Genomic DNA, 26,219 nt, shown 5'->3' on the forward strand with positions numbered 1-26,219 from the left:
TGCAATGTTTGCTATAATAAATATAGATTTTGTTTTGCCTATTGAAAAAAGTGGTGAGGGTGACTGCATGGACTACATGAGATTACTTTGGGTTCGGTTCTCCAGCAAAATGAATTTCCCCCCCCCCCCCCCCTAATTCTTCAATGTGATTTAGTATTCATTTTCAGCCACAAACATTAAGGCTGAAAAAATTTAGATGGTTTTTTACTATGTGACACTGCAGAATAGACTACAGAGATTAATTTGTTGCGTATTACATTATCTGTGAAATCTGCGGTAATCTCGCATGACAAAATAAAAACTCTTAACTTATTTGTTCTTTATTTCTTTGAATAAAAATAAAGTCATTAGATCATGGTTTGAAACAAGAAAGAATATTTAAAAATTATTTAAGTCTTAAAAAATTATTTAATATACATTAAATGCGAAAATAATATCATTAATCAACATCTGAGTATGCTGATAAATATAGGCAAAACAAGCTTAACACATAGGTAATAGTCTGGGCACCTTAAAAAATTTTAAAATTTTAATTTGTTTGAACAACAACAATATCTACTTAATTGCAAAACAAAACACAATTTGCGTTTTGGGAGATTTGCACTTAAACTATTCCCCCTAAATAGCAAGTCCATGACCTTAACTTCTAAGCCACTTATACTTTACACGTGTTAGGCGAGAAAATCGTATTAAAACTGTCGTTTGTACTAGAATAATATTGTAGTAAAACATAAATAACGTAAATGTATTTAAATTTACTTAAATAATAATTTAAGTAGGTTACGTGACATTCGTAGTGAAATGTCGCTGGCCGACTCAGGATACTCTGCACTCAGCATAGCGCGATATCGCGGCGATGATTATGCATGTGTTGATGACCATGTCTGTTCAGTGAATGCGTGAATATCCAGATTATGCGTAACTATAACCACCACATTTCCAAGACGCCATGTTTGAAAGCGAGTTGCCGTTGGTGAAGTGAGATTCCGACAGCCAGCAGCAGTCGGGCTCTCTCAATCGGCGGCCACGAGAATCGAGATTCCACTCTTAACTTAGAAATCCACACCCATGAAATCGTCCGATAATCGTCATTTTACGATCAGGAACTTCTTTCCGAGTAATTTAAAATAAACCCTTTTGGTTTCGAAGCCCCTTTTATATCGCTACAACTGTTAAAACCTCCTTGACTTACGAAAACATTTAACAAGAATTTGAAAATGGCGCTTTATTTGCATCCCATGCTTTCATAGCTCTTGTAAAAATAAATAATGAACACAAAATTTGTTTTAAGGGTTTCTTTAGATACCTTCCATGCTTCAAACTTTATTGTCGAGATATGTGTTGGTTTATTCGTTTCTGTCATTCAAATTTGGTTACTGTCCTGTTAACTTCATGGTTTTTCAAAATACGTACCTATAAAATAACCAATTTTTTCTTACGATATTCTAAATAGCTTTTTTGGTTTATGCGTTAAGTCATATACTAATTAACTATGTCTATATATTAAATTGCCACTTGTTTTACACATACCGACTCAATGGTTACATTCCTTTTACAATAATAATACTTACAACACTTAGTCAAAAGCAATTTTCATTACGTGCATTCTTACACGCCAAACGCCTAAGATTGATTCTATGATATAAATATACATTTTAAATCATAGTCTGTGTTAATGATTACATAATAACAAAAAATTAGCTTTCTTATAGGTCTACAGAAACATATAATCTTTGTTGGTCATTCTGTCACTTGAAATCGTCACAAAAGTATTTGAGTGTAAATGTTTTTGTGATACATGTTCGCTATTTGTGTTGCCAAATTATTAAAGCAGAATACTGTTATACATTCATTCAAAATGCCACGAAAGCTGCACTTAACATCCGATAAAAGCATTTATAATTCACACGCAGTTGAAAATAATTTTATTTAACAGTTATTATGATCTCATAAAAACTTTTTAATTAAGATGTTCAAGTAATCATATAAAATAAGGTATAAAATAAGGTATAAATAAATCACACTTTTTGGAGACACTAAAAGTACGTTGATGTCTATTTTTGTATGTTTTATAGTGATCTAATATTGAACTAACTTGAGTCTTGTACTAATATGGTGTCATGTTTGGCATGTGTGTTTACTCCGAAATATAATAAATCTTAACTAGTAAGTGACAACCACTAAGACAGTAAAATCTAACACCAATAACTTAATCCTAGGGGAAAATTAGTTTTAATTACATTTTACTTGAGAAATTATTTTCAATAAATAAATTAGATTACATGCTCTGGAACGGCACGTTGAATTTTGTTAAGGAGTTCTTCCAAAAAAATATTATTTCAAATTCTTCTCTTTAAGTGTTTCTTAGAACTGAGACCTTAACTCTGTGAAAACATGGTTGACAGTATCATAACCCGCCAGTAATAAAATAGGGGGATACTACTATGAAGAACATAAAAAAAAAAACAGACGAGTTCATATTGTTGAAACACTCTCAGGTAAGCTGTTTTCGCGCTGAGTGCGTTCTGAGTGTTAGATGCCAAACTTCGCTTGCCTGACAGTAGACAACACTCACTACACACACTGCACTAGAGTGGTTGTACACCAAGGTGGTGCCGTGGTAAATAAGCTGGGGTAGTTGCACATCGCGGCGATGAAACTCCACATGCTAGCGACATTACCGGTAGACTGGTAGCATTGAACATGACTGTAGTCCAGTGTGGTTGGTGATAGCTTGTCCCTTATTTCCTGAGCCACGCACGAGAATACTGGAGGCTCAGTCACGGTATCTGGTTCTCTCGTGTGAGGTCACTTGACATCCGTAGTGAAGCGTCGCTGGCCGACGCAGGATACATGGCCTCTGCACTCAACATAGAGCGATGTCGCGATGATTATACATGAGTCGACGACCGTGCCTGAACTTTCGAGTGTTCTTGCACATAGTGAGAGTAAGGTTGCTCTATTGGTTTGTAAAATTCATAAAAAAACAATGATCGTAAGTAAGTGTTTTTCACTTTGCAGCTGCATTACAGTTTTAACCTCACAGTGCATCACCACCCTAGCACATCGCCTTTAGTGCGCGTTGTCTATTTGTAAGTAAATTGAGATCTGGCATCCAAGATATTATGTATGCGTTTCGCGTATACTACGTATCTGAGAGTAATTTCGACAAGACGACTTTTGTTTGTTTAGGTCTACCTAATATTATAATTACTCTCAAAATAAACTACAGATTTGTGTTCAAAAATTACGCGCGAAAAATTGGCCACTACCATTTTATTACTGAAAGGGATAATACTGGCAAACATGTTTTTATACGTATAAAATCTCTGCTGATAACACAGGCCGACAAGATTTTTTTTTTTGGTGCGTAGGATTTTGGAACTGATTTTTGCTATAATTGGGGCGCTGAATATTTATATGAAATTATTTTTTTCCCATCAGCTCTACTTTTTGAGATAAGCGTGAAAAAAGAAGTAAAACCGCCTGCTTGACTCAAGCCACTTCGTCACACGGATACCCCAGGATGGGAATCCCATCCTTCATTTCAACGCTTCAACAATATTTGAGGTTAGTTTGTGGCAGGATGGATCGAAGTTGATAAAAAATGAGTTCCAGTAGAAAAAATTGTGTAAATCATCCTGATGTGTTTTGCTACATATGCGGAGAATACACATTAAAAGATAACATAAATACTGTTAGTGATCTTGTAAAAAGAGCTTATCGTGGATACTTTGGTGTTAATCTCGGTCATCAGGATAAATCCTGGCCACCAAATATTATTGTTTCTTGAGCCTCTGGGATAGCAGAGACATAAAACACCACTGGGTTAGACAAGAGAAGCCTAAGAGAGAAGATATGGTCGTTGGAGAAAGAAACGTTATTAACGAACCCTTAGTTGAACGAGAGAAAATCATCTTTCCTCCACTGCATATCAAGCTGGGCCTTATAAAGCAGTTTGTAAAGGTTCTTGATAAGGACGGATCATGCTTTGCATTTATAGGTGAAAAAATTCCTCACTTGAATAAGGAAAAAATTAAAGCAGAAATATTTAATGGCCCAGAAATAAAAAAATTCATTAAGGACTAAGCCCTCGTAAATTCCATGAATGTGGCTAAGCGAAAATGTTGGACTTAATTTGTTGCAGTTTTCGGAAATTTTCTGGCCCAACGAAAAGCAGAAAACCATGTTGAACTGGTAAACGATATGCTTAAAAATTTTAAATCCCTTGGGTGCAACATGCATATTGAGGTGCACTATTTACAAAGCTACCTGGACCGTTTTCCTGAAAATTTATGAGACAGCAGTGAGGAGCAAGGTGAAAGATTTCATAAAGATATTAAAATTATGGAGGACCGCTATCAAGGAAGATAGGATACGCATATTATGGCAGATTATTGATGGAGTTTTAAAAGGGACTGTTCCAAGATATATTAAAGAAGTTCATGAAAAAGAAGCTTCCGTAGTGTTGAGTGACTAGTGGTTCCATCGATGATTTGGTACAATCTTTGTTTATATAATAATATTAGTATATACTAATAATAATAATTGTATACTATAATGATATTTGTATAATATGGTGATATTTGTATAATATAATGATATTTGTTTAGTATAATAATATTTGTGTAATTTAATGTTTAATTTGTTTGATTGTATTCATGGATTTAACCTAAAATAACGTAAAACTTACATTTCACTAAAACGTCACATTTTAGACATTTGACCTCCTAGGCAAAAACTAATAACATATCTGAATTCAGGCCACCGAATTCATATGAAATCAGCTCCAAATACCCGGGCACCAAAACTATTGTTTGCCTTGTAATTATTCCATATAACGTATTCCTTGACCCTGATGGTATCATCCTGAATATATTGATCCTGTGATACATGATACTTGCTGTGTTAATATAGAACGCATAAAGATCCGTAACATAACAAAAACTCGTACATCACAAGGTAAACAAATTATGTCACAGGTATTGTGGAAATCTTTCTTTCATATATTTATTAGGATTATAATTAATTTTTATAAAACAGATTTTTGTTATGTCCTGGATCTTTCGACGTAAAAATAATTAAATACAGGCATCATATACCACAAGATCAATTTTTACAGGATCATGTCATCAGAATGAAGGGATAAACTTGGATACGTGATACGGAACTTTTATAAATCCCTTACTCATTAGGGAAAAGTTTTGTAAAAATATTTTCTAGTTATTTTTCTTAAAAGATAACCTACCAATAACATCTCGTGTACTTGAAGCTTTGAAGTCTGAAATACGTTGTACGAGGTACCACATACCAACAACTTTCCAGCGATGGCAGAATATTGCTGGAATTAAAGCGCGAAGATGCGTGTTGGTGTTGCCACCATAGACTAAAAACGTTAACAGAATGCGCGCGTGAGCTACGCAGTAGAAACCCGTGAGCGCTACGTTGAACAGCATATAAAGCTAACAGAACTGCACAAAACATGGTGGACGCAACCAGGGCGTTGTTAAGGTTATAAATCCTCAAAGAACTTTGCATGACAGTTTCAACAAAGAAGTGTTTGATGTTTCATTACTAATGTTTTTAAATATGCCCTGCGTCAAATTATTACTTTACGTTTAATGATGTTAGAAAAAATGTTCGCCCGAGAGCCGTTAACAAACAATCGCACATAACCTTGTTTTCAACAGTTGAAATTGACAAGGTTGCGCAAATCGTACGTCAATGGTAACTTCGTGTGCAGAAATCCATATCCATCTTTGCTCTGTGGGTGCCACTAGCTTAGTGAGTGTCAATTACTTGGAACTAGCAAAACTCGCCTACTCGGTCAGACACAGTCCTGCAGTGGGTAACAATTTTATGCCTGAATCGCATTATTTTTACTGGCTTTACTTTTTTTTTTTATTATCTCTAAATAAAAATGAGGCGTAACTGTAAAATTTTATATATACGTATGTAGGTACATTATCCTTAAACTATTTTCCGAAATCCCGACGACTAATAAACAAACCGTGATTTTATTCGAGTCAATGTTACGTAAATTGTCTCAGAACTGATAGTTCTTAAAAGTAGTACTGAACAGTAGCAGAAGGAACCTGACGCTGTTGATCTGTCACCAGTGTTTGTATACAACTTCATGTGATTGTCAGAGTTCGTAAAGAAAATACTGTGTTGTTTTGCAAGTGACAGTTGGTAAACGGGTAGCAATGGTACTACTTTTGAGAAACCTCTAAATCGAGACAAGTTACGTTACACAGGGTGTAAACGAGCAAGCAAGTAGACAAACGTAGCTTTCCAGTTTCGGCGACAGCGAGTGAATTCGCAAGCCTGTCAACGCGTCACCCCGTACGCGGGAAGACTGTGAAACTGTTGGTACTCACGAGAAGCCAGCATCGAGCACAGGTCCAGGTCTGCCAACCGCGGGCGTGTAACGTCTGGGACGGAGCACGTGCGCTGATATACAGCCGGACGGTTGGAGTGCGCCTGCGCGGTGTTCGCTCTTAAACACGCGGGGGAGGAAAGTAACGTGCACAGGAAGCAGGTGTACCACCACCACTCTCGTTACGGCAGTGCAAAAAAAATTTACTGGAAATTCATCTCGTTAGAGTCGTTAAGAGATTTATGATCTCCTGCGCGTATCTTCCAAAAGCATCCCAATTCAATTAAACTCGGAGTGCCGTTTTAATTAGTAAAGTTACTTAGGGCACCAGTATTATTTTATTTGAATATGTAGCTTCAACATTTATTATATATTTATATATATATATACTATTTGAAATAATTTATTTCTAACACTAAACATTTTTTTTCAATAAACAAAATGGATTCTTGGCAATATTTATTGCAATTTTTTTTTCTTTTTTTTTTCAATTTGGCTAGCCTACTTAAATTTATTAAGATATCTGTCTAAATGTTGTATGTAAATCTGTAAATAGAAAGATAACTAAACAGAATTTAACTAATATTTTCACATTTTCGTACAATTTGAATTAATTTTAATATTTTTGAACTAACTTCTGTATATTCAATTTTGAACAGAAACTTTATTTGCACAACAAATGTCATAAATATATTGTTGAAACTTTCGTACAATGCCAATAATATTTATAGCTCGTGTACATTGATTAAGCCACATTTCGAACCTGGAAATTCTTATCCCACTAATTTGTCACAAAAAAAGAAAATAAGTCTTTATAAATTTATTTCATTCAAAAATATTATGTAATGAAAATTCAATTTCCTAAAACTCTGTCTAAGACAAGAGTAGGTACACAAAATTGCATCGACAGTATGCGGACTCCATAGATGTTTGTTGCTTTAACTCGTATACATATAATATTCCATGTTATTTATTTACCAACCATCACATTTAGGGGCTAATACAGCCAATTCTCTTTCGAATGGACCCTGTTTGGTTTACTTTAATATTTCTATTTTAAATAAGTGGTCAAAGTTTGTAGGTGCAGATCTTTCTGAAACACTTATGTCTAAATTTATGTATAATTATAAGTACACACATGAATAAAAAGTTTGTATGGGTGGTTGACTTGATAAAGAAGAAAGGAGATTCTTCATTTAAAATTCTACGAACATATCGATTGGCCGAAGAGAAATTTTATGCGAAAAAAAATTGGTTTAAAGGAAAACTAATAAAAAATGTACTCATAGATACGTTAGTTGCTGTGACATAAATCAACTTAAAAACGTTCCGATGAAAGCTGTTTGACAATGCATAGGAAATATATGATTTCCAGTTGCTAGGTGAAGCACAGGGGCATGAATCATTGGCTGCCAACTCGTTACTGGAATCCAACCAGCAACCAACATCGTCACTTGAGCGATGCGTCTGAGTGGTTATGAACAGTAAAGAAACATCCATTGAAAACATCACATACAGTCTCTTAATTAATAAATAGTCAAGTGTTTATGGTTTTATATTTTGACCAATTTTGTTGTAAAAATTAAAGTTTTTTAATCGTTTTTATTTTTATGAATGTTGTACATGTCACTAGTATTGCGCATAAATTGATAATTAAATATTGCATGTATCAGATTTTATGTATACTCACATGAAGTTTTAGCAGTCTCCCTGTAGAGAGAAAAAAATTATAGTTGATTGATTGGGTGGCTTTAATTTTTTTTTAAATGCTGATATAGTTTGAAATCTTAATTTTATTCTTGTCACTGTACTATTATTAAAAAAGTTACATAAATAAAAAAATCAATGTACAATGTTGTAAGCCCAATTTATTTATGCATCTCTTTATGAATATTGATTATTTTTATTTACTATACCGTTACTAACTTTTTTTGACCAAATCATGTTTTTACTTTCTATTTTTCCATTCTACTAAGAAAAACCTAACCACTATAAATTATAAACACTTTTGTTTATACTTTATAATTAATTAATTTATTTCTAAATTAATACTTGGACTAAGGGTTTTAAATTGAATTTTACATTTTAAGAGACGAACTGAGGTAATCCATATTAATTTCATTGCATTTCGTGTTTATCCTCGCATTGCGGTGTTGTGCAGTGTACTGACCAACATTTTGGTTTTATTTCAGCTAATCTTACAGTATGTGATAAATAAATCTTACATAAATTGATTTAGTCGTGCGTTTGAAATGCAAATTCTATAAAAAGATTCATTTAATATTCTATAGCTGTGATCATACAACTGGTGACCCGAAGTTTGTTTTGGACAGCCTGAAAGTCTCTCGACAATGAAATATTATCAGATAAGCTGTTGGTGTTTGCATATATAGAATACGTTGTCAGCAGACACTGTTATGAAGCCATAATGTTGTCACAGAGATAGTAAAAAGTTTAATTTATATGTTTTGTTATCAACATACGGTTTAAAGGCGTTTCTATTTAAATTTAGTTTTTTGTAGATACATTTTTAAGACCATCATTGTTCGTCAAAACTTCACATACCACATATTTTATTTATTGGTTATTTTGCATAGTACTATGACATTAAGATTTGTAATGAATTTAATATTTAGTTAACATTGACCCTCGTGTTAGTTTGAAAGACAGAATTTGGCCATCACTGATCTATAGAATGAGCCGGAATCATTTTCACGCAGAAAAGCATGACCATAGAAACAAGAACAAACAAGCGGATATGTCACGTACGTGACGAACGTTGCCCACGGCATTGCACAGTCTTGTCGCGTGGTCCGGAGATACACCCGACTAGCTGCAGCGCGCGTCCTCTTCGCCTTTTGTGCGGTGCCGAGTTCTGGTCGTCGGCGACAGCACAAAGGCTTCGCTACCCGTCAAATAGGGGCAGTATGGGGCACCGCTGGACAGTGTCGAGTCCCGGACAGGATGCGTCGCATTGCGCAGCTGCTGGCTATCTTAATTGCGAGTGCCGGTAGATGCCAGGTACAGATTGCCTGTGTTTTATTTTGCCTGTGTGGTTAATGTATGTTAACTATATGCATCACAGCAATGCTAGATAAACTGTCGCAACCAGGTTACAATTTTAGAATGTACGTATGCACAAGACTTTCCGTTGCTGTTTCCGCATACCTCCTTAAGGTACATTTAGACACAAGGACCCTTGAAAAGTACATCTTTAATGATGTCAGTCATTTTTGTTGGCCTTCTGAAGAGTTACAATGAAATTTTAAGAATAGCCGGCGCAGCCCGTTTGCGGAAGGACCAGTCTCTCGCGTCCTTTCATGCATTCTTGTGACCTCTCAGGGCTAGTGACTCTCTTTTTAGTAGAAATGAGAACGATAGTAAGTATTTGAACCAGCGAACCCCTTTTCACATATTTTGTGCATTTTTTTATTGTGAAGTAATCAACTTGATCGTGTACAAATTAAATTGCTTTGAAGCAGATCGCGAAAAATCTGTAAACACAAACAAATGACCGTCGAAAAAAAAAAATATATATATATACATATATATATACATATATATATATATATATATATACCTTTTGATACAAAAGTTTGTGTTAATTGGGACATCCTTCCACTTTTAGTTTCTCAGTAATTAATTTTAGCCTTTATATTAAAGGATCCTTTGGTTAGGGATGCATTAGTATAAGAGACGCATCCTTACAATTCGTAAATAGTTCATGTGTCTGAACCTAGAGTTAATCCAAGTAAGGGTGGGATTGTTGGAAACGGATACCTTCTAATATCTGTAACAATTGGTGTAATCTAATGGAGAAGTAAACTCCCACGTGGTCCTTCGTTAACAAGTTGTTTGTGAACACCGCCATACCCATCGCTATTGATGCAGTGACACAAAGACACATTTCACTGATTTCTAAGAATCCTACTTATTTTCAATACATGTACATTTGTTGTTATGAACTATATGAATCGTTTTTATTTACAAATGCTAAAAAAATCTTGATTCAGTATAATTATGAGTCTTGATTCCTATATTGATCGTAATGTTCAGTCAAAAAATACGAGTCAGACCAGCATAAAGTTTGCAGGCATGTGGCGGCCAAAGTCGGATACTTGAGGAAGGAAATGTCGGATACTATCTGACACTATCCGACATTACTTTCTATTTAACTATTACTTTCTTGTTAAAGCACGATGAAGCACATCACGTACCTACAAGTGTTATTATGATCGATTATAAGAAAATAACTATGCAAATTTATATATTTATCAAAATGTAAGTTGAGATGACTTTAAGGATTGATTTCACCAATTATTTTCTTCCAAAGCCACGAATCATACACTGTTTCACTAATTTTGGATGGCTACTATATTAATATTTAAACATTGATCTTTTTGTGCAAACCAGAGAATCGCATTTTACAATTATTTGTTTGCAACCTAACAACTCTCTCAAGATAAAACTCTTCGATAAGCCATTTATGGATTCTCTAAACGTTATAATTCTGACGAAATCAGACGTTCGCATTTTTCAAAAAAGCGTTCACTGAATCTTTATGGAGTCTTTGAAATCTTTGGAAATGCACGTATGAGAGTTCATATTAGCCAGATTGCATCAAGTAGATTCAGAACAACTGAATTGTATTTAGCGAATATAAACCTTTTTTAAAATAAATTTTGACTTGCTTCTAAAAAAGATGAAGAAAGTTTTGAAAAGGGTGTTGATGTTGACTGTGGGTGATAAGGCCTACAGTGACTCCTAGATGGTTGGGAAATCCACAGGGTGTAGGAACTGCCGATACAATAGTAGAGGAGTTGCAGCTGCGTATATTGTAATGGCCAAACCCTTTGTTAAAGTTTCTGAGGTTGAACGGGCTAAACTTTCTAAAGTAAGTATAAGGTGATTAGTGATTGTTGATAGTACAGAAATCTACTTGCATTTTTCCAGACACAGATAAAACTTAGAACTAATCCTTAATGTGCGGTCTTCCCATAATTCTTCCTAAATCTCTAAGTCTTTAACAACAATTAGTGTTGCAGAAAATTTTGACCGTAGATGTACTAGCCTTGAAAGTTTTTCTATTTGTCTATAACACTCAATAACTTCGAACGCAACTTAACTACTGTCATTCCAATCACTTTCGGATCTCACTACTGGAAAATCTACAGTGATAGTTTCACTTAAAAACCAAGGATTACTGAGTCCAAGCACATAGATTAGTTCTTGAGTCTCGACCCGTAATGCTTTTAAATATAATATTCATCCCATTCCATTTATTCACAAGAAGGCGTCAAATCGAGGTTGTGGCAAGGTTTTTTTCTACCACTGTAACATAAAGTGTCAAAAGTAAAAAAAAAAAAAAAAACACATTTATTTTTCAGGGCAGCTTAACACAACGAGAGAATAAAAATAAACTTTATTTAAAATGAATTCAACAATAAAAAGTGTACAAGAATGAACGGGAACAAAGAAATGGCAATGCTACCTGTAGTTATTGTAGTGTAGTGTAGTGTAGGGAAAAGTGAGTATTGTGTTACATGGGTGAAAGTTTGTGCAAAATATATTAAGACGTTCGTCAAACCAGGTACTTCTCTTAAGGGGGAACACGCATTCTTAACGACACACTTTTTTGTGTGAATAATATGACTTAACATAAATTCTTACAGGAATTAAATACACTGGTACCCATACAGGTGCCTAACACACGGTACGGAACATGACCTTAGTTGCGGACATATCACTAACTTGACTCGTGCAGACGTGATGCAAGGGTGCGTTCCGCCAGCGGGGACTGGTACTGGCAGGGTGGAGACCGCGCTTTACTATCATAGGAGGTACGATGTCAGTGTACACCTTCACATTGTGGTGGTAATTATATTGTGGAACCGGAGCACTATCTGACCTTGCACCTCCAATGTTTTTGGTAAGCAGCAATCCAAGTACAGATACGCAGAGAAACGTGGTGCCGAACTTCACGACGAACGATATACGACAGTGTATATATATACATACAAAAGCGTAGCTCAAAATTTTCTTACAGAGAAAACGTTGGGAGCCAGGTTTTCTCTGCGAGTATCTTAACTTATAATATAAATTACGGTTTCCTTTTAATTTTTTTTTATTTTTTTTTTGAGAAAAATGATTTTGTGTGCTTTTGAGTTTCTAAGTACTATTAAAGCTTAGGTATTGTGAACATGTGCGTTATTTCAGTATAATGTTTTTAAAGATCAAGATCAATGAAATATTACCCTCAAGGTAGTGGATGCAATACAGCAGCTGTCTCCAAGGCTTCTGGCCTTTGTTCTCTGTGAATATATTGGCTAAACCTTACAAACCAAAGTTTAAAGAATTAAAACATAATGGTTAAGGGAGTCGGTGAAGAATCAGTTTCAATGACTATGTATCCTTCACAAATAACAACAATAAACGTGGTTTTATTAAAAATTATATAGACACAAATTGTTAATTTTTATGATGGACTTTAGCTATAGTAAATATACGTCAATTAATAAATTAAAATAAATGTCATAATTTTCAAATTTGTACAGTTCATAGTTAAGTATAAATATGAAAGATGTATACAGTGTGAAAAAAACTGTGACTTTGTGTTTCAGAACACTGGACATGGAAACCACACGGAATTGCTGAAAAACATCTTCAGCAAAGCAGTGGAGGACTGTCAATTACTTTATTCCATGTATCAGAAAAACGAAACATCTGATAGTGTGGAAAATTGTTTTGACGTCAGTATGTCGCAGATAAGAGAAGAGAAACATTTTGGAAATACAAATTTTTCAAGCAGTGAAGATCGAAGAAACCCATGTCGTTTCAATAACACAAATTCAAACGAAAAAAACCAGTTTGGAGATACAGTTTCATCCACCGAAAGCTATTCAAGTTATAACAAAAACACACAGCGTAGCATGCCACCATGGAAGAAGCACATGAATCATGAAGAGAATTCGTTGAATAATTCGAGTAATATGCATGTTATTTCAGACAGAGCACCTAGAAGAAATCAGTCATACACCAGTTCGTATTTCCAAAATAAAAACAGCAACGAACCTAACTACTCACAGACGTATTCCAGTGGCATTAGTCATTACGGTGATGAAAAGAATAACAATTTTCAAATACCTACGTATGGCTATCCGGAAATGCACACTGGATACGTAGCGAAAAATGAATACGACAATAGGAATTCATTCAGTACTTATACTTCAGTCCCACCGATCATTGTAGAAGGCTGGCTTCAGCCCGGCTCGCAGAATGCAAGAATAGATTTGCCACAGAAATGGAGGCGAACAAAGCGGCAGGATGGATTTGACCCGTACGGATGTTACGATAAACATAAGACATATGTGTTTCCATGTACCAGAATGTCTCATCGCGCTGCAGGAACCAGGGATCCAACAAACAAGCTATCAAGCAGCAATTCTAAAGGCTTCAACCTGTTCGAATGGCACAAGGCGACGCCAAAGCCATTGGATACTCGCCACTATCTTGGGTTCGCTGTGAACAAAAAGAATCCTCTACGCGAGAATGCTCGAACTAATGATCATCATAACAAATATAAACAAATAATTTCTAGAAAATCTTCACATGTTGCTTGGAAACACAGAACAAGGTTAACCAGAAACCGTAGGCAAACTAACTATCGCCATAATGATAGTATTCAAGCTGTAAGTATTAATATTTATTTGATTATAAATGTATTATTTGTTTTTATTTTCCTATACATTGATTTTTAATTAAAAATAATACTGTAATGCACATCATTTGCATGTAACTTAACACAGATGCATTATACTTTTATTTAGTGAATTTTCATATTTTAACTAATGTTCCACATTTCTACAATATATGTCCGCATTGGGACATTAAACCACTCGATCAAGAATTCCATCTCCATATTTTACTTATTAGTCTGGAAAATAATTTGTGCGAAATTGTATCGGGAAATATGAGAATCAATGTTGTTGCTTCAATCTTGATCTTGAATATGACATAAATCCAAGAAACTTAATTTGGCACTAAAAAAATGTAATTTGATTTAAAATAATATTTATTTGAATTGCTACCTATATTGAAATATTATCCACAACACAAAAAAAATGATTTCAATTATGATGTTTGGTAAAAATTATTTCGTAAAAAAAATAGCTTACCTCAATACAAGTTTCTTGAACAAAAATAAATTTATCAATAGCCCTTTCTATGAGCAAACTATCAAACTTTAGAGTTGTTTTTTCACAGTTATTAATACTGACTATAATTACTCTCATATAAACAGCACCCAATCTTTGCCATTTTCTGACAGCAACACTAAACAGTTTCTGCGTGGTCACGCCACTTGCCTCTACCAAGGGCGATTAACATTCGAGTCCCGAGGTGGTCTACTCTGGATTTTTCGAAAGTGGGAAACGTGAGTGACGTTACCTTGAACCTGAGAGGTTTTCTTGAGGTGTTCCCGTTCCCCCCATCAAAAAATTCCGTCGCCGTTCCATAGTACCGTTTTAACTTCAATTCGTTCGTTAGTTCAAGGGGTTTTGCCTCCGCCATCTTGAATTTTTCAATCTTCTTTCTATAATTCTTATTTCGAACTATTTGTCTTAATTTTAAGCATGAAAAGGCATAAATCATATCACCCAGAACTTCTATACCTTGTTGCAACCACATGTTTACAAACAGACACTTGTCTGTACGCGCTGTCATGATAACCACACCAGTTGACAAGTGTTGACTTCAACAAGTAGCCAAAGCTAAGTCCTATGCCATGTTCACCCAAAAATTACAGCACGGAAGTTTATTGCTAGAGGTATCAGCATATTTGAAATTGCCAACCCCTGTGGCTACTCGAAGAAAGAGATTTGCCATGTTATTTAAATTACAGACAATTATGTAATAACAGGTCACAAACTGAAAACATTGCATCCAAAGGACATGTTTTTAAAATTACTTTCGTAAAATAAATACCTAGTACAATTTCATATAGGTACGTTTTGTAACTGTATATTTATTTACTCACACCTACCATACTATCGGATGCCTCCACTTATTAAAAGAGAAAGCTAAAAAAAACTAATTTTATTATTTTCTAGGATTATTCTAAAGCCTAGAATTCAAAAGTATAATTTATAAGTTGTAAAAAATTCTTCTTTCTTCTTTCAGTGTACAACCCAGTGCATTTTCTCCAGGCTTGATGTGTTTTGAGTAAACAATCTATTAAATTTTTATCTGCAGTCATACTATGTTATGTTTACTTAAATAAAATACATTATTTCAAATACAAAGCTTAAGTTAGTATGTTAAAAATTTTAATGAAATATTAATGAATCTGCGATCCTAAAAACATAGTATAATGTGATATGACATATACATTTAGTGCACAAACGTCGTACCTATGTCTACTAGTTTCGAGAGATCGCGTTGTGAATGTTTGCAATGTAATTAATAATATGTCTATGTTTCCGAATTACCAGTTTATTTGGCTGTACTGTGTTTGTACACAAGCTAGAGTTTCCTCTGATGCTTCAGAAAACAATACAACCACAAAATAAAAATAAAATTATTTGTCCAACATTCGTGCGCCAAGCCATCAATTTGTCTGTAAAAATATGAAAGAAAGTGTAGTGGTGTGAATGTAATACACTATAAAACAAATTTTTGTGGCAAATAAAATAATCCAAACAAATATTGTTAAAATTAAATAACTCTAATTTTAATTCAGCGATAATATTATATGATCACGTGAATATTGCCTGTACAATTTATGTTTCATAAAGCCTATTTGGTTTAATTGGACATAAATATTTCTTTAACGTTACAATAATTAGGTCTGTAATATGGGCTTTAATTTTTAGCAATAGTTATTATCTTCGTGTTTTAAAAAATGTTTCTACACTGTTTTGATAACAATGCAAGTTTTCTTTTACCGTAAATATACATTTAAAAAAAATTGTTTGCAGTAACATAATCTTTGCAGTGGCTCGTTATCAATAATCATTTTGTCTGTAGCAACAAACCATGTGTTGTGTTCAAAGGAAATGGTTTTGCTTGATTTCATAGCCAGCGATCTCGCGATCTGTACGCAAGCTGTCCCTCAGATGCAGAGTGACTTCTGTACAAAGAGTGTGTCCGCAGTCTAATGCGATTGTTTCGCGGAAGTTCAGGAAAGGAGGCTCTGCTTGTCAGTTGCTTCTTGGAAAAATGTATCTTTCTGCCTCGACGTGTCTTTTTCCACGTGCATTTTCTGTCCGTCCGCCAGTGCGTGTATGCTGGGAGATTTTTTTTTGTACAGTTGCGTGGTTGTTAAGAAACTTCAAGCGAGGTTCCGTACAATTTCCTGAAGTGACGAGAAGATGACGAGAATACGTATTCGGTCGGTGGTCGAAGTTGAGCAGGCTTATATGATTTCAAGGTGGCGCTCAAGATCATGGGAAAGTACTTGAATGTTGGTCAAATGATGATCTAGCCTTGCCAGTGAAATTTGTCACGCATCGGCATAATTTTTCACTGGCCTATAGCATAAAACTTCACGAAAGATTTCTCAGTTTGATCTGGTAATGAAAATCATAATCTTCGGATGACTCAAAGTTGTAAATAGTTTTTGCTCTTCGAGAAATAAATTTAATCATCACGAATTAAAGTTTACAAAATAAATATGAGTTTGCAGACTTAATAAATCTATACTCTATGTAGCATAATTTAAGACTATCCCAAACACCACTGGATTGGATCCATTAACCGACAAAAGATATTTTGGCTATAGTATGTAAATAATGTGTATAATAAGTTAATAAAAACATTATAAAGATTGAAAAGCTTTAATTAATGGAAGTCACAACATGACATGTTTATAAATATGTCAATTTAAGCCTGGTTTTATTTAAATGATGTCAGAATTATAAACATATTACAAGCCCTGGAAAATGGCAGTAGATTTTTGATTGGCTAACTGTCAAAATTAAGCTACATCTCGCTTGGCATCAAACATGAAACACAGTCCGAGAGTAATTTTCATGTTAGGCCAGCGTAATTTTTTCAATACTGGTCGTAACTTTAAGCTATCGTAGGCCATGTTAATCAATAATATTTGATTTTTCACTCATTTTCTACGTTTTTCTCTCAGAATTGATTCACTATTTACTCTTCAAAGCTAGGCTTGTTCTAGATGATAGAAATCGGGTTCTTTTCTTCCAATATAATAAATTATACGATTTAATTTTTTCCAAGTATAAAACCTTTTGATACAATAATGTTGACTACATAAACCAACAATTATTGTAGATACATTTTTTAATGTGAATGCTATTTTTTATTAATTTGATCAATAAACTTCAAATGTACTTTTAAAAATAAGAAAAAAAAACATTAAGATTTGTAAAATCACGAAGAATAAAGTAAAATTATAGCTAAAATATTGGAAACAATACGGACTCTTGGCCCAGGAATATTTATTGTCTTTCTCGTTGTAAAATGTTTCATCCACTGACTTAAAGACATACTTTAAATGCTTGTGAACCCTACTTACAGCTGATTATTTTGAAGATCCAAGGCAAATTTATACACATCCCTCCATCATTCATAAATGTGATCACATGCTGCTCAACACAAAATACTGCAGCTACTCTCGCTGTGAACACAGGAGCAGAACTCCGTCATCCAAGACAGCGAACGACACATAATAGCGACACCTACCAAAATTTGAGACCATTTTGGAAAGTAATGAGGAGGTGGAAGAGGGCAGAAATATGAAAAAAAGAAATTTGAGGAGATAGGAAAGTCTAAGGGGAAAGGTGGGAGGGAGGAAAGGGGTGGAAACTCTGGTGGCGGTGGGAGATGGTTAGAGGGGAAAGAAAGGAGAGAAGTAAAAATAAATTGATTAGAGGGGGAAGGGTGATTGGGGCGAAGCAGGGTCTGATTTGCATATACCTTGTGTCGACCAGAACCACCCATCTGTTTAGAATACTATTAGAAGCAGGCAGGGCCATTTAGAGGAAAAGGGTCCGGGAGCAAATAATTGTGTCAGGCCCCCTCCCCATTATTTCATATACGAATTTTAAAACTGCACAATTAAAACTATTATCCAACGACTGTACACGTTACCGAGTCCATAACTCTCAACGCGAACTGCGCGTATCGCATCACTTGTAAGGATTCCTACGAATTCAATTAGCAATAGACTTGTAGTTTTGTCGTACCATCAGGGTATATTAACAAATCCCCCTCCCACAACCAACGGCCAACCACGGGGTCCCACACATCTCGACGGCGCCGTAAGTAGGTGCAACAATATAGGACTCCTACTACATTCTGACTCATGTCCCACGAAAATCTACTCTTTTGTTTCATTTAAAGCAAAAAAAAAAATTTATCAGTCGAGAATTTTCCTTTTCCATAACAAAATGCGATATCCTTCAGCGGCCAATGAATTATAAATTTGTGTCAGTTTGAGACAGTGAAATACTCAAAAAATATTTTAAAAACTTAAGTTCTTCAGTGTATTTGTTTTAAAATGTTACAGGTGAATAATGAAGGTCTTCCAGTCGAGTCCTTGATCATAAATCTCCTTGATGACAATGTGAAAAACAGATCTGCGCTAACGGCTTTGAAAAAAAGTGTTCGATCGTGTTTCAACAAAATACACTTTCGTAAGTGATATTAAGTTCACCATTACTACATATGCATGTTGGCAAACCATTAACTCCTTCCCTGTTTATCCATCACTTTCCAGTCTATCACAGTTTGCTATTCCAAGTACGGTAAGAAATAGCTTCTCACTTGTACAAAGAAAACTAAAAATAAGTTCGTATGAGTCTTCAGATCCTTGTTACATTAAACAAGCATATTCTTATCAATGTTCCTTTTTGATTGTCAAATATCTTTAATATTGTCTTAGTATGATTACAATTTGAGCATGAAACCAGTTGATTCACGAGGTCATGATTGTAAATGGATGCTTTCTTTCCAAATAAAACTCCACCGGCCACTACATAGTGACACCAGTGAATTTCTTTTTGGAACATAAGATGAAAGATTCATTTTCTAATTCTACTGATGAAGAGTTTTAGAAAAATTTACAGTAGTTTTGATAATGGTAGGACTGGGGAAAACTATTCTGGAAAGGAAGGTCCAATTAATTTAATGCAGTTTTATTTATTACCTAATGTTTACACTATTCGTAAGGTTATATCAATTTAATGTCAATCCACAAATTAACCACTCCTTCATTAAATCCTTAATTTACTTACTCTCCACACTGAAACTTGGCTTGACAGTAACTCTCTTTACTCCCCGTCTCTTACAGCGCACCTCTGTCTAAACTCAATGCCTCGCACTTCTCACTCGTCCGCCTCACATACAACAGTCAGATACTTCGATTCACGTTTCCCCAATTTTCACACATGAAGTCCGCAACTCACCGTTCGCTATCGCTCACGAAGGGATCATTCAAGCTCTTCACTTCACAGCCTCGCAAACCACTCCGAAAATCTGCCGGTATCTCCACCATCCTCGCAACACACTGGTGTCGCCACCAGCGTCGGTAACTCTCGCGCTACTCACCGCAGGCAGGGCTCCAACTTAAATACCTTCCATGTACCGACCTGGAAATGTCTCATAACCCTCTGAAGTTTTGCACCATCAGAATCCCTGACTTAACTTTCGAAGCTCCAAGAATGGCATGCTCCATTGCATCCTATTTACGCCACTTCACACAGTCAGAGCTCTAGGAATGTGCCAAACACTCGAGAGACAGGGACACAGAGGGACAGGCGCTACCTGTCCGGGAGGTGGGGACTCCAATGGACCCCATACTTCACTGGCTGTCGCTTCGGGCCAGCATTGCCTCGCTTCTAGTATCCTCATAACTTAAACCTGTTCGTCCATAACAGGTAACAGTGTGCTACTGTTGTTCATGATGCGATGTCATCCTACATATCTAGCATTCGTACTGGGCATGGCCCACTTCTTAACAAATGTAACATCGCGGATGTCCTCCAACTCTTAGGGATCATAGGTGTGCTTTAAGATTATTCTGGACCTCATTTTGGTGTACTTTTTGCAGTGGGTACGTTCCCATTCCGGGCACATACATTGAATATGTCCTAGTCCATATTAGGCGAAGCATCGTGGGCGACTTCTTGCTCTTTGAACCAGCAGAGTTTTCTCCTCAATAACCCCTTTAACACACCGCTGTACTTTTTAATCTGTTTTCTCATACGATTCGGGGAGTCACGCTGGACATGCCCCCAAACTCGGCAGGCGAAGCACCGTTGGCGACCTCTTGTCCTTCAAACTGTTAGACAATGATCTTTTTTAAGCGAGTTATTACAGCATTGTCCTTTTTTCTGTTTCCTCCCACGATTCGGGCAGTCATGTTGGACATGCCCCCATTCTCCACATGCAAAGCACTGCTGGTGACCTCCACGCATCCGAAGCTGTGAACCATTCAACAGCTTTCTTAATGCATCGAGAATATTAGTCCAGGAATATTAGGGGTTTCACCTCGGAATGAGAGATAGCTATAAACTTGTATAAACCTTTATTTTGACACCCTAAAACTTGTCTCAAAACCTACTTATCTAGGGTGTCCGCGACTACAGATATTCCATGGTCAAAGGTTAAAAAATTGATTGTTTACACATTTATTGCAAATATCTCGTTTCCTATGGGTTTTAATGCTATTTGTATTTATTATAAATATTTTAGAGAATTAAATTGTCTACAACTTTTGTTTAAACATTTGTTTTATATCTTGAACCATTTTCGAGATAGAGGGCAGAGCCCGCGCAGTGTTGAACTATTTAGAGTATCATTCGAGGTCAACCTGTAGTCCCGATTAAAAACACGCTGTATAAAGTTTATAAATTATTGATAATTATATAATTCTAAAGGAGCGCGCTCATCAATGGTTAACTATTTTAATTAATTACTAATTAACTATGGGTCAGATTAATAATCGGCAAAGACTTCCTGTCTCAGAAATTTACTCTCTATCTGATCCAAAAAAAAAAAAAACGTGCGGTCTTTCACGGACATTCTGTATACAATTTATTTATAACCTAATATTTAAACTATTCTTTGGGTTCAAACAATTAAATTATCTGTCCAAAAATTAATTACTCCATTATTAGGTCCAAAATTTACTCTCATACTGGAGCTCGGCTTGGTATTAGCTCTCTCCACTGCTCATCTCATACCACGCACCTCTATCTCAACTCACTGCCTCACACTACACACTCGTCCACCAGAAAACACACAACACCCAAATGCTTTGGTCCCCACTTCACCACTCTTCGTACACGAAGTATGCCACTTGTCCGCTATTGCTCACCAAGTGGTCAACCCCCCTCTTCACTTCACTGCCTCGCAGACCACTCCGAAGATCTGCTGGTACCTCCACCAGCCTCGTACACACGCCGGTGTCGCCACCAACCTCTGTCACTCTCAAACTACTCGCTGCAGGCCAGCATCCATCTTAATTCCGTGCCAAGTCCCAACCTGGAAAGTTCTCTCCGAAGTGTTGCGTCATCAGAATCTCCGGGATATTTGGCCCCACCATCTTAGATTTTTCGATCTTTTTGATATAATTCTAATTCTGAATTATTTATCCGAATGTTTTAGCACATCAAGGCATAAATCATATATCCCATATCCCATATCTTCTATACCTTTTTGCAACAGCATCCTTACTAACAGGCTCTAGTTTGTAAGCACCACAACGAAACCACATATTACTTCACCCAGACGACATTAACTGTCATGATAATCACACCAGTTCTCAAGTGTTGACTTCAACAAGTAGCCAAAGTTAATTCCTTTACCATGTTTTACCCAAAAAATTTAGCATAGAAATTTATTGGAAGTGGTATCAAAATATTTGAAATTACAAGATGACAAGGCCTAATTTTCCTTAACACTTTAAGCTCCGAATACAATGGCGTCATAGTTACGCCACTTCACGCAGACTCTGGAAAGTGCCGAACATTCGAGAGACAGGGAGAATGGCGCAACTCCTAATCGGATTACCAATTGTCCGGGAGGTGGGGCACTGTTCTGGCCGGCGTGCCGGGTCGTCTGGCCTGTCTCATTGCCTCGCCTCGAGTATCCTATTAACAATAAGTTTTATTTTATATGTTATAATTGTCATCTTATTTATTTTATGTTGTGTCAATTGTTTTTCATTGCGTTATAAGACCACCATTTGTGATTTACACTAGAGTTTGTATAATTATTTAACAATATATTATTTATTTAGGTATGTTAATGTCATCTATTATATTGATTTACACTTTATTTAAGTGTAAGAAAAGGTGGTCAGTTTCTAACTACAGTACGATAAGACGAGGAAAAAAGAATAAATTAAATTGTCAAGAAGATACTGAAAATCTGATGCAATGATTGAAAAAAATTATTAGGTGTGTTTGGCCGTTTTTCACCTCCACGCTCTTAATTTTCCCTCTTTGGCTCCTTATTTGTTTCCATGAAAGTCACCCGTGACAGTCGGAACTGACATCTGAATCTCGCGTACATCACACCTGGCGCTTGGGACAGAAGTGTCAGCAAGTTCAGGAAGAACGCTGAGACACTTCTCGCTCGAAAGCCGGCAAGCAATAGAATGTTGCGACTCAATAGCAGGGACATGGGTGTCTTGTTAGGGGCCCGTCTACCCGGGCACACATACGGTGTGCAGAGTTACAGGAAAAACCACGCCATTTTGTTCAAGATATCCGAGTGGTGTCTATCTACGAAAAACATTTACGAATACGCCGAAGGCGCATGAGTAGTTCTGAAATATGTTTAAGCATGAAACGCCGGGAAAAGATTCTTAAAAGCACTCAAGGGACTTGCATTAAATCTTTATCTTCATTTCTCCGCCATATAATATTATGGTTACCTTACGAGATGACTGCGCACCAGTCCAGAGCCCTGCGCTTAGAGGCAATGCCGCGCTAAAAGCACCAGCGAACATGGCACTTATCGTCCCGCATCACTAACACAAATTTACCCCTGGCTAGGCGGGCCCCTTAAGAATCAACTTTACATTCATGATGATCATGTGTCTCATGAGTGATTTTCGTACGAGAATTGGTAGTAAAATTTTTTAAACAACAAGCAAAATTACAATACTGATTAACAGTTATAGTAAATTATATTCATTCATGTGGATGGGACTCTATGGGTTATCTGTATACTGTTATTTCGTATTAATAAGTAGATGGTGGTAGCTGGAAGTGTAATGATCACACATAAAATTAATTTGATAGTTCATCAACATATTGTGAACACTTGCCAGATAACCTAAATAAATACTTTGCAAGTACACAACTATAGTTTTCTTTGTTCATGATATTGTTCAAATAATCTGGTCTGGTATTCATTTTACTTGCAAATCTATTTGTTCAATTCACATTTGAATCATATTCTTTTTCAATGCAATATAATCCCGATTATACATTATGTAATGTTTCCTCGTTCTTATAAACGATTCAAAGCACGTATAATTTGGTTTATATTAGGAATAGATCGTAGTGATAAAATTGCTCACAAATCTTGGAGAAAATGTCTATGTCAAGCAAATATTTGGTGAATGTTGGAACCACTATTGCGTATGTAAATGTTTAGAATTATTAAAAAATATTTTTGTGCTGAACCGAAAACCGTTTGTGTTTTAGGGGCCGAAGAAGACAAATGCAAGTCCTCCCAGCAATTAGCTGAGTGCATGGGCTTTGATTTCAACTTGATGATGAAGACATAAGTTACACAGAAGGATCAAAATAGTGGCGTAGTGAAAAGGAGGGGAGTCGAGCGTACCCGAGACCCTCCCGAGCATAAAATAAACTAACATATTGAGATACCACCCGGGACAAAAAGGTTATAGTTAAAATGTAATATGTAACAGTCTTTGAGTGTTTAAAAATGCTGTAAAGCTATGTTAGTTTAGTTATATTATTATTTATCATCTTAAGGTCCAAAATTGAATTCCCCTTTTAGGTAGCCTAACATACTTCTAGCATCAGGAAGATGTTAACAAAAGAAAATATTTAAGCCATTATTTAAAATCATTCGGCTTTAATGTAAACTTCCTGTTATTTTACACACTATGAAATATTTGTTGTTATAATCTTTGTAAAGCACGACGCGTCGCGACGCTTGTTAGTTCTCTCCCATACAACATTTTTCACTACGCCACTTTATTAAGAATAGTTTTTTTCCTGCACTACGCTTGAAATATTATAGCACTCAGCGGAATGGTCTGTAGTTGGTTATGTAAAACATGTTTTCCAATAAAATGTAACATGTCATTTTCTGGTAATATATTCTATTTATTTATTGAAAGCATCATGTATCATTTTAGGGAAAAAAAGCATCACAAAATATTTTATTTATTTGAGAAATTGGTGGAGAACCTTGTCACGAACAGAAAATTTAATTACCTAGGTATTTCTAGGAATGAAAGGCCCTCTAATTTTGAATAACTTTGAAAAATGAAAGGAATACTTTGAAGGAAATCCCCCCCTCATCTTTAAGGAAAATGGTTCCTCTCTAAGTATAATGGCCACGCTCTATAGAAAGAGAACTTTCTGGAGTTTTTAAGGAAAAAAGGTATATTTTCCCTCAAAACTGGAAATTTTTCTGGGAGTGAAGGAAACGTTGTCATATTGAGGACTTTTGAATCTTATTTTTTTTAGGAAAAAAGTAAAATTTTCAAGTCAAGTTTACCGAAATCCAATATGGCGGACCTCGGTTCCGGCTCCACACCCTTAAATCTGTTTCAGGAGTATGCTTTAATACACTAATGGTAATGCCTATAAAAACAATACTTAGAATATTTTTAAAAAATAAGAATTGTCAAAAACTAGCTGCTACTAAAGAACTAGCCAGGGATGAAAACATGTGATTCATAATATACATTTGAATAGCACACATGTGTTTTGAAGCTACCATTTATAGAATAAAATTAAGTAACACCAAAAGTAAGTTTTATTCCGAAGAATTGGTCATATTTGCTTTGAAAAATAAATAGCGTGTTGGAATACCATTAAGTCAGCCACATTTGAGAAAAAAGCTCATGTTTTGACGTCACACTTAACCGTGTGCCAGACTGCCGCTTTTAAATTCAAGCATTATTTTTCCATCAAAGATTGTTGAAAAGTCTATTCATTAATTATTAACTTATTTTTGTACGTAAGTCAGTTAACGAATTTTGCAAAAGTAAATTTTTATTGATCTTAAGAGCTGCCGGTAAGAGTATATTTATCAATGCTTTTCTGGAATAAATACTCTTATATTAATAAATTAAATTTTATTTTATTAATGTTTAATCTAAAATCATTCTGTTATACAAATATTTAAGGTGCTTTGTGTTTCAACATTAACTATTGAGCGTAAATATTTATCTGGGATTTGATGCGGGATTTTGTTTAAAACATAAATATTAAAAAATATATATAATCCTTGGAAATTTAGTACGTAAAAATTTGTTTTGGGGAATCAGCTTTTTTATCATCTTTCTAAACTTTCATTTGTTTGAATCAATTGTTTAATTAATATCTTTGTAATTCCTGGATTTTGTGTTTTAGTAAACAAAGAATTTTGCTTCCATCACTTGATTTTAAATGAACGTGGCTACCTTATATTGCCCAGCAGCCAGTGATTTGTACCTTTAGTTACCATTAAAAGTTAAAGTATTATCTTTAGTCACTAGCAATTTGCCTTTATTTTAAATTTTCTCTACATAACACTAGGGACATCAAGAGAGATCTGGGACATGCGGAGGAATTTGATGTAATTAATTATGCTAATTAACAATTTGGATAATGAACACTGT

At 35.3% G+C, this 26,219-nt stretch overlaps 1 protein-coding gene across 1 annotated transcript; it reads left to right on the top strand.

Moving 5' to 3' along the window:
• The first annotated feature begins 9,327 nt into the window (after nucleotides 1-9,327).
• On the top strand, nucleotides 9,328-24,704 carry LOC134528796 (probable serine/threonine-protein kinase clkA). Its single transcript, XM_063362460.1, has 4 exons — nucleotides 9,328-9,400; nucleotides 13,000-14,067; nucleotides 18,912-19,038; nucleotides 24,064-24,704. The coding sequence occupies exons 1-4, from the start codon at nucleotides 9,344-9,346 to the stop codon at nucleotides 24,144-24,146; spliced, it is 1,335 nt and encodes a 444-aa protein (XP_063218530.1). The 5' UTR covers nucleotides 9,328-9,343; the 3' UTR covers nucleotides 24,147-24,704.
• The last annotated feature ends 1,515 nt before the right edge of the window (nucleotides 24,705-26,219 follow it).

The sequence above is a fragment of the Bacillus rossius genome, chromosome 2 (genome assembly GCF_032445375.1).
Source record: "Bacillus rossius redtenbacheri isolate Brsri chromosome 2, Brsri_v3, whole genome shotgun sequence".
In the NCBI taxonomy this organism is placed as follows: domain Eukaryota; kingdom Metazoa; phylum Arthropoda; class Insecta; order Phasmatodea; family Bacillidae; genus Bacillus; species Bacillus rossius.